A 16,637-nucleotide genomic window follows, 5' to 3' on the forward strand; every position below is an offset into this window, starting at 1 on the left:
AATATCTCTTCCATCTTCCTTTAATTCCATCTGGATCCACAACGATTTGTCCCACTTCATCCTTCAAGCAACTCACCTCCATCAAATCACACCTCTCTTGCGCTATCTGCTTTGCAATTCTGAATACCGCTCTCTGACCCTCTTCCCAAATCCAAGCGTTCTCAGAACATTTTCCTCCATGCCTCCTGCACCTTTGCTGCCTCTTTCTTTGCAGCCTTCTTGGCTGCCTTATAACTTTCATGCTCTGCCTCTTCTGCCCCTGTACCCTTTGCCTTCTGCCACTCCTTGAACTTCTTCCTCTTCTCCTCAATCCTCTTTCCAACTTCATCATTCCACCACCATGTTTCCGAGTGCCTTGGTGTTCCTTTTGTCCATCCACATACCTCACCAACGGCTCCCAACAGACTATCTTTCATTGACATCCAACCACATTCAAGCTCAACCACATCATCCCCTACCACACTCGGCCTCTCTTTTAATGCCTCCCTCACTGTCACCTCTTTCAACCTCCACACCTTCATTCTCGGTTGGTACTTCACCCGCCGAGCTCCCCTCGCACCTTTCACCCTTATGCCGCAGACAACCAAGTGGTGCTGTGAAACAGCCTCCTCCCCCGGGATCACCTTTGTGTCCCCAAGGTGACCCCTATCTCGCCTACGCACCATCAGGTAGTCAACGGTTGTTGTCGACCCACCTGACGTGTATGTAACAAGCTTATTATCCTCTTTCTGGAACTGAGTATTACAAATCAACAAACCAGCTCCATCAGCAAACTCCAAAATCCTTTCACCTTCTCCATTCCTCACACCATATCCGTAACACCCATGAACTCCCTCAAAACCGTGTATACTCCTTCCCACATGTCCATTTAGGTCTCCTCCTACCACAACAACTTCCTCATCTTTCACGTTTTCCATCAGCTTCTCTATCGCACACCAGAACTTGTCGTTCTCTTCATCGCTCTGACCAACCTGCGGAGCATATCCCGAGATGACGTTCACTGAGAGCTTTTCCAATCATCATTCTCACCATCATCAACCTTTCACTCACTCTAGTCACTCACCACACTTTCCTCAAACTCCTCAGAAAACAGGACACCAACACCATGAACACCTTCTGGGCGCCCTTGCCACACAAACTTGTTTTTTCTGTCCCTGCCTACCCTTCACCATTCTCACACCACTTCCCTTCCATCTCGTCTCTTGCGCACAACGTATGTCCACTCTTCTTCTGACCAATACTTCCACCACTTCTCCTGATCTCCCTGTCACTGTCCCTACATCCCATGTCCCAAACCTCAGAAACCGATCTCCACGTGGGGAATCAGACGTTTCGTCGTCATAAATGGAGTGATTTCCACCCTTGCTTCGATCGGGTTCCCCACCTTGAGTTTTGACGAGAGGGTGTGAGGTCCCCCACGGGGTACTTCGCGCTGTACCCTGCGCATATGTAGTTGTAATTGTCATGGTTCCCTTTTTGAGGCAATGTTTTATGGCCGGATGCCCTTCCTGACGCCAACCCTTTGCTTTTCCCTCGCGGTCCCCCTGTGCTGTGTTCCTGGATGTTTTTTTGTTGAATGTGTTTTAATGAATGTTTCCCCATGTACTGTCTTTCCTTCGCGGCCCCCTGTACTGTCTTTCCCTCGTGGTCCCCCTGTACTGTCTTTCCCTCGCGGTCCCCCTGTGCTGTGTTCCTGGATGTCTTTTTGTTGAATGTGTTTTAATGAATGTTTCCCCCTGTACTGTCTTTCCCTCGCGGTCCCCCTGTGCTGTGTTCCTGGATGTTTTTTTGTTGAATGTGTTTTAATGAATGTTTCCCCCTGTACTTTCTTTCCCTCGCGGTCCCCCTGTACTGTCTTTCCCTCACGGCCCCCCTGTACTGTCTTTTCCTCGCGATCCCCCTGTACTGTCTTTCCCTCACGATCCCACTGTACTGTCTTTCCCTCGCGGCCCCCCTGTACTGTCTTTCCCTCGCGATCCCCCTGTACTGTCTTTCCCTCGCGGCCCCCCTGTACTGTCTTTCCCTCGCGGTCCCCCTGTACTGTCTTTCCCTCGCGGCGCCCCTGTACTGTCTTTCCCTCGTGGTCCCCCTGTACTGTCTTTCCCTCACGGTCCCCCTGTACTGTCTTTCCCTCGTGGTCCCCCTGTACTGTGTTCCTGGATGTCTTTTTGTTGAATGTGTTTTAATGAATGTTTCCCCCTGTGCTGTCTTTCCCTCACGGTCCCCCTGTACTGTCTTTCCCTCGCGGTCCCCCTGTACTGTCTTTCCCTCGTGGTCCCCCTGTACTGTGTTCCTGGATGTCTTTTTGTTGAATGTGTTTTAATGAATGTTTCCCCCTGTGCTGTCTTTCCCTCACGGTCCCCCTGTACTGTCTTTCCCTCGCGGTCCCCCTATACTGTCCTTCCCTCGTGGTCCCCCTGTACTGTGTTCCTGGATGAATGTGTTTTAATGAATGTTTCCCCCTGTACTGTCTTTCCCTCGTGGTCCCCCTGTGCGGTCTTTCCCTCGTGGTTGTGAGCTCTTTCACGAGCCTCGATTCAGTATTTAAAAAAAAAAAAAAAAAAAAAAAACCCTTTTAGTCGCCTCTTACGACACGCAGGGATACGGTGTGCCTATTCTAAACCGAGGTACACACCAACTAAACTGCAACAACTGAAGAATATCTTTTGGAAAATCAGATTGAACGATGTATCCGAAAGATAGCAATTATGTTGAAGCCGAGAAATTTGATCTGCATTGCATAAAAAACTCTGAATTGTGCTTTCATATTTGCCATTTACAGTTTCATTATATCATATGCCGTCTACATCCATAGTTATTAAAATTAAAAGTTGCACAAGGACTCTTTGTAAACACATCTAACTTCAAACATGATAAAAACTCAAACAAGAAGACGTCATGCGGAACACGATACTTGCAAAATCCGCCCCCACCCCCAAGAAATTTTTTCAATTGATACAGCAAATTGTCCATTTCATCAAGATTAAAATGGACAATCATGATCAAAGCTCGGATCAGCAGGAAGAAAAGTGACGATTTTTCAGATGAAAAATGATGATTTTGTAAGGTTGACCTTGAGTTGACCTTTGACCTTTTGACCTCAAAAATAGTTTCCCTATTTAGTGACTCAATGTGCAAATGCTGTTCAATTTTCAAGTCAATCGGATGAATATTGAGGATTCTTAAAATTTGGCCTATGTTGACCTTTTGGCCTATGTTGACCTCAAAATAGTGGGTGGTTGAATTCAGTGACCATATATGTAAATCCTCTTAGAATTGCAAGTCAATCAAATGAAAATTGAGGATTTTAGAAATTCGGCCTATGTTGACCTTTTGGCCGATGTTCACCTAAAATATAATTTGTGGTTGAATTCAGTGACCAGATATGCAAGTGATCTTCAAATTTCAAGTCAATTGGATGAAAATTGAGGATTTTAGAAATTTGGCCTATGTTGACCTTTTGGCTCATGTTGACCTTTTGGCCTATGTTGACCTCAAAAATACTTGGTGGTTGAATTCAGTGTCCATTTATGCAAGTTCTCTTCAAATTTCAAGTCAATCGGATGAAAATTGAGGATTTTAGAAATTTGGCCTATGTTGACCTTTTGGCCTATGTTGACCTCAAATATACTTGGTGGTTGAATTCAGTGACCAGATATGCATGTCCTCTTCAAATTTCAAGTCAATCGGATGAAAATTGAGGATTTTAGAAACTTGGCAAAGTTGGTGACAATTGGCCTACGTTGACCTTTTGACCCCAAAAACAATAGGCTTCTCAATTGGGACGACCTATACAGCTTGGTGAAGTTTCGTGACGATTGGTTTAGAATTGTGACCTGTAGGCCGGTGACCGACAAACAGACAAACAGACAGAACCACAAACGCAACCGACCAATATACTTGAAAAATCTTCGATTTTGCAGGTAATAATATGAAATTAATTCCGCACAGCGAATCGTAGGTTTGCCATTATAAAACCGTACAAAGACATCAAGCTGTGTGCACAGAAAAGTAGGTGTGGATGCTCGACGCCACTCAAAATGGCACACCACTTGGTACTTGGTGTGGCACCACATGGCGGTACCAACGAGGTATATGAGAATTACTGAGCTAAAATGTTGCCAACTGCTTCAATACAAGTCAAGGAAAGGCTGATTGATTTTGGGTTCAATACTATGATTGTACTGAAGGAACTGCGCTCCAACGCGAGTCGAAAGAATTGACGCGACCAAAGACGGAATTCGTCCGAGTTGCTTTATTGAAACAAAACAGCTCAGGTATTCTGACAAGCCCGTTTATCGGGCAGCAATATATATACACATTTATGTCGGGAAGTTTGCCCGGCAAAAGCTATACCGGGCATGCCCGGGTGTCAAGGGCGAGCCTTGGAAAGGCGAGTCTGGACCTGCCCGGGCGTGTTTGGCTGCGGCCTGGCAAGTCGAGGCTGGGCGTGCCCGGGCGCTCTGGGCGAGCCCTGGAAAGGCGATAGCGGGCATGCCCGGACGCTCTGGGCGAGCCCTGGAAAGGCGATAGCGGGCATGCCCGGGCGCTCTGGGCGAGCCCTGGAAAGGCGAGAGCGGGCATGCCCGGGAAAGACGAGACCGGGCGTGCCCGGGAGGTTCGGGCGTGCCCGGGAACAGTGAGTCCGGGCATGCCCGGGAGAGGCGCGTCTGGCCGTGTTCTGGCCGGTGTAAGGCGATTGTGTGCATCCAGCGGTAACCGCTACACACGCCCCTCCAGAATCGACCTGCACCGGCAGGGTCAATTTAAGGGGGTCCGGATGACCCGGCCGAAGCGACCCCTGGAGGGTCGTGGGGAGGGGTCCGACGTGGTGGTGGGTGGTCGAGCGGGGGGAACTGTGGACGGAGGGCGGCCTCGCCGCGGAGGAAGGGCCAACCGTGGTGGTCGGTCGACGTCCATGTGCGCCGGTTTGAGGCGGTCCACAGAAATCCGGTCCGGCCGGCCGCCGAAGTCGACGATGAAAGACTTGTCGCCCCGTCGCAGGACCCGGAAGGGCCCATCGTACGGCGGCCGGAGTGGCCCCCGGTGCGCGTCATGACGCACAAAGACGTACTCCGCTGTGCGAAGCGCCGGGGGGACGTAGGACTGGGGGCCACCGTGGCGGGACGTCGGCACGGGGGCAAATCGTCGGGCGGCCTCCTGGAGGTCCGAGCGCTGGCGAGCGGCGGACCAGGGACTGGTAGCGTCGGGCACGAATTCGCCCGGGACGCGGAGCGGCTGGCCGTAGACGAGCTCGGCGGCGGACGCCTGGAGGTCTTCCTTGGGGGCCGTGCGAAGGCCCAAAAGGACCCACGGCAGCCGGTCGGCCCAACCGTCGTCCTGAAGGCCGGCCACGTGTGCGGCCTTCATGGAGCGGTGAAACCGCTCGCACAACCCGTTGGCTTGGGGGTGGTAGACCGTGGTGCGGTGCAGCGTGACCCCCAACGAACGGGCGACCGTGCCCCAAAGCTCAGACGTGAACTGTGGGCCACGGTCGGACGAGATGTCCGCTGGTGCGCCGAAGCGCGCGACCCAGGTGGCGATGAACGCCTGCGCCATGTCGGCGGTGGTGGTGGAGGCGAGGGGCACAGCCTCCGGCCACCTGGTGGTCCTGTCCACCATGGTGAGCAGGTGGGTGAACCCCCGCGAGGGGGGCAGGGGACCCACCAGGTCCACGTGGACGTGGTCGAAACGCCGTTCAGGCACGGCGAAAGGTGCCAGCGGGGCCTGGGTGTGGCGGTGGACCTTGACCCGCTGGCAGGCCGTGCAGGCGTTGGCCCAGTCGCGGATGTTTCGTCGAAGGCCGTGCCAGACGAAACGCGCCGACACCAGCTTCTGAGAAGGTTTCCGGCCCGGGTGAGAAAGGCCGTGGATGGAGGCGAAGATGCGGCGCTGCCAGGAAACGGGCACGATGGGGCGAGGCTGGCCCTGGGAGACGTCGCAGAGCAGGACGGTGCCCGCGAAGGGAATGTCGGCCAGGCGGAGGCCCGTGTCCGCCGCACGGAGTGCCTGCACCGAGGCGTCGGTGGTCTGGTCGGCCGCCATGAGCGCGAAGTCCACGCCGAGGTGGACCGCGTTCGCGCTGGCCCGAGAAAGACAGTCGGCCACGGCGTTGTCTTTGCCGGCGACGTGCCGGATGTCCGTGGTGAACTCCGACACGGCGGAGAGGTGGCGCTGCTGGCGGGCCGACAACGGCTCCGTGACCTTAGCCATTGCGTAGACCAACGGCTTGTGGTCGACGAAAGCCGTGAACGGGCAGCCCTCCAGGAGGTGTCGGAAATGGCGAACGGCCAGGAATAGCCCGAGCAGCTCGCGGTCGAACGTGCTGTAGTTTAACTCGTTCGGCCGGAGTTGCCGGCTGAAAAAAGCGAGTGGCTGCCAAACCCCGTCCACCCATTGCTCATGGACGGCGCCCACCGCGTAGTTGGAGGCGTCCGTAGTGAGGGCAATGGGCGCGTTGAGCACCGGGTGAGCCAGCAGCGTTGCGTCGGCGAGGGCCCGTTTGGCGCTGGCGAAGGCCGCGTCCCAAACAATGTCATGCTTGGCCGGCTTGCCCCGGAGGGCCTCGTAAAGGGGCCGCATGAGCTGAGCAGTGCGGGGCACGAATCGGTGATAAAAATTCACCATGCCGAGGAACTCTTGGAGGGCCTTGATGGAACGGGGACGCGGGAACGTGGTGATGGCCTCGACCTTGGTCGGCAGCGGCACGGCCCCGGTCTTGGTGATGCGGTGGCCCAAAAAGTCAACGGTCGTCGCGCCGAAGTGGCATTTGACCGGGTTGACAATTAAGCCGTGCTCGCTGAGGCGACCGAACAGTGTTCGGAGGTGGAGGAGGTGCTCGGCGCGGGACGTGCTGGCGACGAGGATATCGTCCAGATAGACGAAAAGAAACGGCAGGTCGCGCAGCACGCCGTCCATCAAGCGCTGGAACGCCTGGGCCGCGTTCTTGAGGCCAAACGGCATCCGCAAAAATTCGAACAGACCGAACGGCATGATGACGGCCGTCTTCGGGACGTCGGCCGCCCGGACAGGTACCTGGTGGTAGCCCCGTATCAGGTCAATTTTCGAAAAGATGACCCGTCCCGCCAAACGGGCGGAAACGTCCTGAATATGCGGGATCGGGTACCTGTCGGGGGTGGTAGGGTCGTTGAGACGGCGGTAGTCGCCACACGGGCGCCATCCACCCCCCGGCTTTGGCACGATGTGCAGTGGCGAGGCCCACGCGCTATCGGAGCGCCGCACGATGCCGAGGTGCTCCAACGCGTCGAACTCGGCCTTCGCCATGGCGAGCTTGGCCGGGTCGAGGCGGCGGGCCCTGGCGTAGACCGGCGGGCCCGTAGTGGGTATGTGGTGCTCGATCCCATGCCGCACCGCGACGGCCGAAAACGTCGGCCGCGTTAGGGCCGGGAATTCCGTGAGCAGGCGAGCGAACTCGTTCGCTGCCGGGAGGGCGCACGCCAGTTCGGTCGGCGCGGAGCTGCTCATCGTGCACGCCAGGGAGCTGAAGGTCTCGGCGTTGACAAGGCGACGACGTTTGACGTCGACCAGCAGCCCGTGCGCGCAGAGGAAGTCGGTGCCCAGCAAAGCCATGGGGACGCAGGCGGTCACAAAAGTCCATTGAAAACGCTGGCTGCCGAAGCAGAGGGTGACGACGCGTGGGCCGAAAGTGCGTATGGCCGAGCCATTAGCAGCGACCAAAGAGGGGCCGCAAACGGCGTCCCGCCTGTCCTGCTCGGAGGCGGGTATGACGCTCAGTTGGGCGCCGGTGTCACACAGGAAACGCCGCCCAGACGCTTTGTCCCGAATAAACAGCAAGTTGCCCGAGTGGCCGGCGCTCATGGCTGGGAATGAACGCCGGCCCGGCCGTTTCCCGACCTGCCGAAAGTGCACGGGGGCCGGCACGTCCGAGCCTTGTGTCCGAACCTGGCGTGGTAATAACACCACGCCTGGTCAGGTGGAGGCCCCGGCCGTCGTGTCGGAAGCGGGCGGTGCGGCGTGGCGGCCGCCAGTTGCACCGGCAGTTCGGCCTCCAATCGCGCAGGGCGCTCGGGCGTCGTGGGCGTCGCCTCGGACGGCGGCGGGCTCCAGGTAACCGCGCCGATGTGCTGGCCCGCCGAGGAGATCTTATCGGCTTCCCTGGCGAGGGCGCGGGAATCCGTGATCAACGTGCCAGCCAGGGCGAGGCGTACCGGGTGAGGCAGCTGGCGAAGGAACAGCTCGCGGAACAGAAAATCCGGAGAGTGCTCACCGAGCAACGAGAGCATATAGTCCATGCGCTCTGACGGGCGCGTGTCGCCGAGCTCGGGCAGAGCGAGCAGGCGCTGTGCGCGTGCTGCCGGTGAGAGGGCGAAAGCGTCGAGGAGGAGTGTCTTCAGCACGTCGTATTTGTCAGCAGCCGGCGGGTGCTTGAAGAGGCTCAAGGCGCGGGCCGCGGTGGCGGAACCGAGCGCCGCCACAACATGGTGGAAGCGGGTGTCGTCCGCGGTGATGCCTCGCAGGGCGAACTGAGAGTCCGCCTGAGCGAACCAAACAGCCGCGTGAGCCTCCCAGAAGGTAGGCAGTTTAAGCGTCACTGCCGTATCCATGTCGGTAGGTCACCAATGAAGGAACTGCGCTCCAACGCGAGTCGAAAGAATTGACGCGACCAAACGGAATTCGTCCGAGTTGCTTTATTGAAACAAAACAGCTCAGGTATTCTGACAAGCCCGTTTATCGGGCAGCAATATATATACACATTTATGTCGGGAAGTTTGCCCGGCAAAAGCTATACCGGGCATGCCCGGGTGTCAAGGGCGAGCCTTGGAAAGGCGAGTCTGGACCTGCCCGGGCATGTTTGGCTGCGGCCTGGCAAGTCGAGGCTGGGCGTGCCCGGGCGCTCTGGGCGAGCCCTGGAAAGGCGATAGCGGGCATGCCCGGACGCTCTGGGCGAGCCCTGGAAAGGCGATAGCGGGCATGCCCGGACGCTCTGGGCGAGCCCTGAAAAGGCGATAGCGGGCATGCCCGGACGCTCTGGGCGAGCCCTGGAAAGGCGAGAGCGGGCATGCCCGGGAAAGACGAGAAAGACGAGGCCATTGTGTGCATCCAGCGGTAACCGCTACAGTACCATATAGTAAAGGTCTCAGGTTGGAGTAACGGCATTTTTCAACAATAACTCATGAACGAGGAAGAGAATAAAAAACAACAAAAAAAAAACACCTTTAGAGGCCATTTTTCCCCACAAGCGGGGGTTGGCCTTTTTCGGGAACTGTGGTTGTTGTTGTTTTTCGGTCCCCTTTTTGAAGCAATGTTTTACGGCCGGATGCCCTTCCTGACGCCAACCCTTTTTGCCGCCTTTAACGACAAGCAGGGCATTACCAGTGAACTGGTACTCAATTAGCCGACCTCGGAAGGTATGTGACAGGCTGAGTCAACCCCCTTGGCGTTAATTCAGCGATTATGACCAGGATTCGAACCCAGGATCCTAGGATTATCCTAAGCCGGCACCCTAGCCGCTAGCCCAACACCAGGGTTTAAAGGTGTGGGTAAAAGGTAAAACTTTAAACGAGGTAAAAGGAACGAGGAAGAGAATAACGAAGGTAAAACATTTGCGACACGAGGGGGCTCAGCCAAAGATCCATCGATGACATTTTTGTGTAAAATCTCCAAGAGCGATCCCTGTTTAAATCCACACCTGTAATGCAGGTGTTGTGGAATTGTGGGTTTGATTCCCGTCGGGTTTGGTCCTGTGCTTTTGCGGGGAGAAGGATTGCTGCACAGAGCACGCCGGTCGTACTTTTGGGGTAAGATGGGGAGAGGGGGTGTTAAGCCCGCCGTCTAATCGTAGTTAGATTCCAGTATACACTTGAAAAGAGGAGGCCATTGTGTGCCGGTGCACCTTGCCACGCTTTGCATTTCTGCCCAAATCTGCGGGGCTATACCTGTCATTATGGATTAATATTTAATGAATCCTCAACACACACACATACACACACACACACACACACACACACACACACACACACACACACACACACACACACACACACACACACACACACACACACACACACACACACACACACACACGACAAACACAAACACGACAAACACAAACAAACAAACACACGACAAACACAAACACGACAAACACAAACACACACACAAACAAACACACACACGACAAACACAAACACAAACACACAAACACACACGACAAACACAAACACACACACACACACACACGACAAACACAAACACAAACACACACGACAAACACACACAAACAAACAAACACACACACAAACAAACAAACACACACACGACAAACACAAACACGACAAACACACACACACTTTATAATATTTTGTTATTCAAGTAGACATCACCTAATTGCTGGGTGTGAAAATGATATAAATGAAGGAGAAAATGAATAAAGTCAGGCAGTCCGCTGGTCCAGGTAAACGCGCCGCAGGCAAAGCGGAGCGTGCTGCGACTCGTCACGTGATAAGGGGCGGCAATGGCGGCGGAAGCTGTTGGTTTTGGTCTCCTGGGCTGGCCCGGATGGCTTTCCTTCTGCCTGGCTCTGCTGGTATGTCCGATTACGAGCCGCCCGACACCTTTTCACCACACAAAATCATTGCGGGACCTCCATGACGGCTTCAAGGCGCCGTTCGCTCCGTGCCGACATGTTGGAAATTACTTGTAAGCGCGAAAAGCTTCCTGGGCCGAGCTTGCAATCCCAATGTTTTGATTCAATCTCCCGCCTCGTGCTTCACTCATTCTCTAACCTCGAACTGATTCATTCCCACCTCTCTTCCTCTGGGCAACTTTCTTCCCCCACCCCACCCCACCCCACCCCACCCGTTTATCTTCCCTCGTGTGTATTCCCAAGCACTGTTCGGTTCTCTTTCCATATCCCGTCTGTTTCTCTCCTCTTCCTTCTTCTCCTCTCCTCTCTTCCTTCTTCTCCTCTCTTCCTTCTTCCTTCTTCTCCTCTCTTCCTTCTTCTCTTCTCCTCTCCTCTCTTCCTTCTTCTCCTCTCTTCCTTCTTCCTTCTTCCTTCTTCTCCTCTCTTCCTTCTTCTCTTCTCCTCTCTTCCTTCTTCTCTTCTCCTCTCTTCCTTCTCTTCTCCTCTCTTCCTTCTTCTCCTCTCCTCTCTTCTTTCTTCTCCTCTCCTCTCTTCTTTCTTCTCCTCTCCTCTCTTCCTTCTTCTCCTCGCCTCTTCCTTCTCCTCGCCTCTTCCTTCTCCTCGCCTCTTCCTTCTTCTCCTCTCCTCTTCCTTCTTCTCCTCTTCTCTTCCTTCTTCTCCTCTTCTCTTCCTTCTTCTCCTCTCCTCTTCCTTCTTCTCCTCTCCTCTTCCTTCTTCTCCTCCTCTTCCTTCTTCTCTTCTCCTCTTCCTTCTTCTCCTCTCCTCTTCCTTCTCTGTCCTAATCAATCTTTCCTGTCCTCCCCCCACTCCCAACCAATATCAATATCCATAGGTATCCATATATCCTCCTTCACTCACATCCTTGCTTCCCTCCTCCTTCTGCCATCCATGTTTGTTTCTTCCCCTATCCCCCCCTCCCACATTACCATGTAGCCTCCCTCCCTCACCTCTGTCCATGCTTCCTCCCTCCACCCCCCTCCCCATCAATGACCCCCCCCCCCAATCAATGCACCATGCCTCCTCCCCAGTCAATGTTGCCTCTAACTCCCCCACCCACTCAATCCATGTTTTTTCCTCCCCACCCATTCAGGTTTCGGTTTTCCTCCCCCCCCCCCCCCCCATATCCATGTCCCCTCTACCGCCGCCCCACCCCCCCCAATATCCATGTTTCCTCCTCCATTCGTCTCATCCCTTCGCCATCCCCACCATGTCTCATCCTCTCCCCCCCATCCATGTCTCATTCTGCCCCCCTCACCCCCATCCATGTCATTCTGCCCCCCTCACCCTCCTCCATATCTCATTCTGCCCCCCTCACCCCCATCCATGTCTCATTCTGCCCCCCTCACCCCCATCCATGTCTCATTCTGCCCCCCTCACCCCCATCCATGTCTCATTCTGCCCCCCTCACCCCCATCCATGTCTCATTCTGCCCCCCTCACCCCCATCCATGTCTCATTCTGCCCCCCTCACCCCCATCCATGTCTCATTCTGCCCCCCTCACCCCCATCCATGTCATTCTGCCCCCCTCACCCTCCTCCATATCTCATTCTGCCCCCCTCACCCCCATCCATGTCTCATTCTGCCCCCCAATCACCCCATCCATGTCTCATTCTGCCCCCCTCACCCCCATCCATGTCTCATTCTGCCCCCCTCACCCCCATCCATGTCTCATTCTGCCCCCCTCTCCCCCACCCATGTCATTCTGCCCCCCTCACCCTCCTCCATATCTCATTCTGCCCCCCTCACCCCCATCCATGTCTCATTCTGCCCCCCTCACCCCCATCCATGTCTCATTCTGCCCCCCAATCACCCCATCCATGTCTCATCCTCGCCCCAATCACCCCATCCATGTCTCAATCTCCCTCCCTCCCCACACTCCCTCATTTCTCCTTCCTCTCTCTCTCCCCCCAATTTTTAATTGTTCCTAAATCTCCTTCTCTTCCTCATTTCCCCATTTGCACCGAACGAACTCCTCTCCGTGTCCACGCTTGTATGTTACCACCGGTGTACGAGTTTAAATATTGTTTCCATAAATCACTTCCTTCGAGTTTCGTGTAATTGTGCAATTAGACGCTGTACAGAAGAACAAACTCGTCCTTGGCATTAATGTCATCGGAGTTTTTAAAGGGCACTTTGCCTCACATGTTATTGCGCTGCATGCAAATGGCGATGCTTCTTCCAGTTCCCGCGCAAAGCGCGATCGCGATGGCGATTATAAACCATCATTGCTCTGGTGCTCGGTGTTGTCTCGTTGTTACGGCTCTTCCTGTATAGGTGCTCTCCTCTGAGCTGAGAGATGAGTTAGTCACGAAGAGTCACATGTACCATTTACGTTGCTGTGTGGGTGTGCACCTCAAGCCAGGTGGAAGTTTTGGTTTTATTCTGTTGCTCTGCAATCCTGTTCTGGAGGCGACGCTCCTTATTCATGATGGGGGAGGGAAGGAGGATCTTTTGGATGCAATCATGGATGGAGGGTTCTCCTTTTTGACACTTAAATCCAGATATGTCTATGTCTAGAATTATACACTGTACTGCTGGAATAAAATGAACACCCCTCCTTCAGGTTGTAAACAAACTTGATTGTAACAATGATATGAACACAAAGGATTCGATATTATTATTGGTGGCTGATAGCAAGTCCGTTGTTGGCATCCAATCCATGATATTCTCAGGAGTACCTTTGGAATTTTAAAAAATAGCCTTTTTATTTTCACCAAAATGTCCCTACCATGCACAACCCCTCTACCCCAACCCCTCTACCCCAACCCCTCTACCCCAACCCCTCTACCCCAACCCCTCTACCCCAACCCCTCTACCCCAACCCCTCTACCCCAAACCCGCTACCCTCTACCCCTCACCCGATTGAGTGTGTGGGCGCTAGTCACCGGCTGAGTGTGTGGGCGCTAGTCACCGGCTGAGTGTGTGGGCGCTAGTCACCGGCTGAGTGTGTGGGCGCTAGTCACCGGCTGAGTGTGTGGGCGCTAGTCACCGGCTGAGTGTGTGGGCGCTAGTCACCGGCTGAGTGTGTGGGCGCTAGTCACCGGCTGAGTGTGTGGGCGCTAGTCACCGGCTGAGTGTGTGGGCGCTAGTCACCGGCTGAGTGTGTGGGCGCTAGTCACCGGCTGAGTGTGTGGGCGCTAGTCACCGGCTGAGTGTGTGGGCGCTAGTCACCGGCTGAGTGTGTGGGCGCTAGTCACCGGCTGAGTGTGTGGGCGCTAGTCACCGGCTGAGTGTGTGGGCGCTAGTCACCGGCTGAGTGTGTGGGCGCTAGTCACCGGCTGAGTGTGTGGGCGCTAGTCACCGGCTGAGTGTGTGGGCGCTAGTCACCGGCTGAGTGTGTGGGCGCTAGTCACCGGCTGAGTGTGTGGGCGCTAGTCACCGGCTGAGTGTGTGGGCGCTAGTCACCGGCTGAGTGTGTGGGCGCTAGTCACCGGCTGAGTGTGTGGGCGCTAGTCACCGGCTGAGTGTGTGGGCGCTAGTCACCGGCTGAGTGTGTGGGCGCTAGTCACCGGCTGAGTGTGTGGGCGCTAGTCACCGGCTGAGTGTGTGGGCGCTAGTCACCGGCTGAGTGTGTGGGCGCTAGTCACCGGCTGAGTGTGTGGGCGCTAGTCACCGGCTGAGTGTGTGGGCGCTAGTCACCGGCTGAGTGTGTGGGCGCTAGTCACCGGCTGAGTGTGTGGGCGCTAGTCACCGGCTGAGTGTGTGGGCGCTAGTCACCGGCTGAGTGTGTGGGCGCTAGTCACCGGCTGAGTGTGTGGGCGCTAGTCACCGGCTGAGTGTGTGGGCGCTAGTCACCGGCTGAGTGTGTGGGCGCTAGTCACCGGCTGAGTGTGTGGGCGCTAGTCACCGGCTGAGTGTGTGGGCGCTAGTCACCGGCTGAGTGTGTGGGCGCTAGTCACCGGCTGAGTGTGTGGGCGCTAGTCACCGGCTGAGTGTGTGGGCGCTAGTCACCGGCTGAGTGTGTGGGCGCTAGTCACCGGCTGAGTGTGTGGGCGCTAGTCACCGGCTGAGTGTGTGGGCGCTAGTCACCGGCTGAGTGTGTGGGCGCTAGTCACCGGCTGAGTGTGTGGGCGCTAGTCACCGGCTGAGTGTGTGGGCGCTAGTCACCGGCTGAGTGTGTGGGCGCTAGTCACCGGCTGAGTGTGTGGGCGCTAGTCACCGGCTGAGTGTGTGGGCGCTAGTCACCGGCTGAGTGTGTGGGCGCTAGTCACCGGCTGAGTGTGTGGGCGCTAGTCACCGGCTGAGTGTGTGGGCGCTAGTCACCGGCTGAGTGTGTGGGCGCTAGTCACCGGCTGAGTGTGTGGGCGCTCGTCACCGGCTGAGTGTGTGGGCGCTCGTCACCGGCTGAGTGTGTGGGCGCTCGTCACCGGCTGAGTGTGTGGGCGCTCGTCACCGGCTGAGTGTGTGGGCGCTCGTCACCGGCTGAGTGTGTGGGCGCTCGTCACCGGCTGAGTGTGTGGGCGCTCGTCACCGGCTGAGTGTGTGGGCGCTAGTCACCGGCTGAGTGTGTGGGCGCTAGTCACCGGCTGAGTGTGTGGGCGCTAGTCACCGGCTGAGTGTGTGGGCGCTAGTCACCGGCTGAGTGTGTGGGCGCTAGTCACCGGCTGAGTGTGTGGGCGCTAGTCACCGGCTGAGTGTGTGGGCGCTAGTCACCGGCTGACTGTGTGGGCGCTAGTCACCGGCTGAGTGTGTGGGCGCTAGTCACCGGCTGAGTGTGTGGGCGCTAGTCACCGGCTGAGTGTGTGGGCGCTAGTCACCGGCTGAGTGTGTGGGCGCTAGTCACCGGCTGAGTGTGTGGGCGCTAGTCACCGGCTGAGTGTGTGGGCGCTAGTCACCGGCTGAGTGTGTGGGCGCTAGTCACCGGCTGAGTGTGTGGGCGCTCGTCACCGGCTGAGTGTGTGGGCGCTCGTCACCGGCTGAGTGTGTGGGCGCTCGTCACCGGCTGAGTGTGTGGGCGCTCGTCACCGGCTGAGTGTGTGGGCGCTCGTCACCGGCTGAGTGTGTGGGCGCTCGTCACCGGCTGAGTGTGTGGGCGCTAGTCACCGGCTGAGTGTGTGGGCGCTAGTCACCGGCTGAGTGTGTGGGCGCTAGTCACCGGCTGAGTGTGTGGGCGCTAGTCACCGGCTGAGTGTGTGGGCGCTAGTCACCGGCTGAGTGTGTGGGCGCTAGTCACCGGCTGAGTGTGTGGGCGCTAGTCACCGGCTGAGTGTGTGGGCGCTAGTCACCGGCTGACTGTGTGGGCGCTAGTCACCGGCTGAGTGTGTGGGCGCTAGTCACCGGCTGAGTGTGTGGGCGCTAGTCACCGGCTGAGTGTGTGGGCGCTAGTCACCGGCTGAGTGTGTGGGCGCTAGTCACCGGCTGAGTGTGTGGGCGCTAGTCACCGGCTGAGTGTGTGGGCGCTAGTCACCGGCTGAGTGTGTGGGCGCTAGTCACCGGCTGAGTGTGTGGGCGCTAGTCACCGGCTGAGTGTGTGGGCGCTAGTCACCGGCTGAGTGTGTGGGCGCTAGTCACCGGCTGAGTGTGTGGGCGCTAGTCACCGGCTGAGTGTGTGGGCGCTAGTCACCGGCTGAGTGAGTGGGCGCTAGTCACTGGCTGGGTGTGTCTGTTTTTTTTCTGTCTGTTTTTCTGTGTTTTTCTGTCTGTTTTTCTGTGTTTTTCTGTCTGTTTTTCTGTGTTTTTCTGTCTGTCTCCTTGTCTGTCTCCCTGTCTGTCTCCCTGTCTGTCTGTTCACAACTGAGAAGCCTATTGATTTTGAGGTCAAAGCTTAAACATCATCTCGAGGTCAAATTGCTAAAATTAGTCAGGTTCACTCTGTTAACAAATATAATTTCGTTCAAAATTTTGGTAGATTAGCAAAACTATACATTTTTGGAATATTCAGAGCATGAGGAATCCAAAAATTAATGTTTACATTTGCGTAGACACCTTTGCGAAAATGACACTCAGGACAGTGATGAAGATCGTCAGGTTCACCATGTTAACAAATATAATTTCTTTCAAAATTTTGGGA

At 55.9% G+C, this 16,637-nt stretch overlaps 1 protein-coding gene across 1 annotated transcript in view; it reads left to right on the forward strand.

The window, feature by feature from the left end:
• The first annotated feature begins 10,448 nt into the window (after positions 1–10,448).
• LOC137422390 (lysosomal cobalamin transport escort protein LMBD1) overlaps positions 10,449–16,637 on the forward strand; it is an 80,186-nt gene continuing 73,997 nt past the window's right edge. Inside the window, exon 1 of the mRNA XM_068109145.2 lies at positions 10,449–10,567. Within this exon, the coding sequence (XP_067965246.1) occupies positions 10,496–10,567 (72 nt within the window). The 5' untranslated portion in view covers positions 10,449–10,495. The remainder of the gene's footprint in view (positions 10,568–16,637) is intronic.

This window comes from Myxine glutinosa, chromosome 2, assembly GCF_964187855.1.
Source record: "Myxine glutinosa chromosome 2, kmMyxGlut1.1, whole genome shotgun sequence".
In the NCBI taxonomy this organism is placed as follows: domain Eukaryota; kingdom Metazoa; phylum Chordata; class Myxini; order Myxiniformes; family Myxinidae; genus Myxine; species Myxine glutinosa.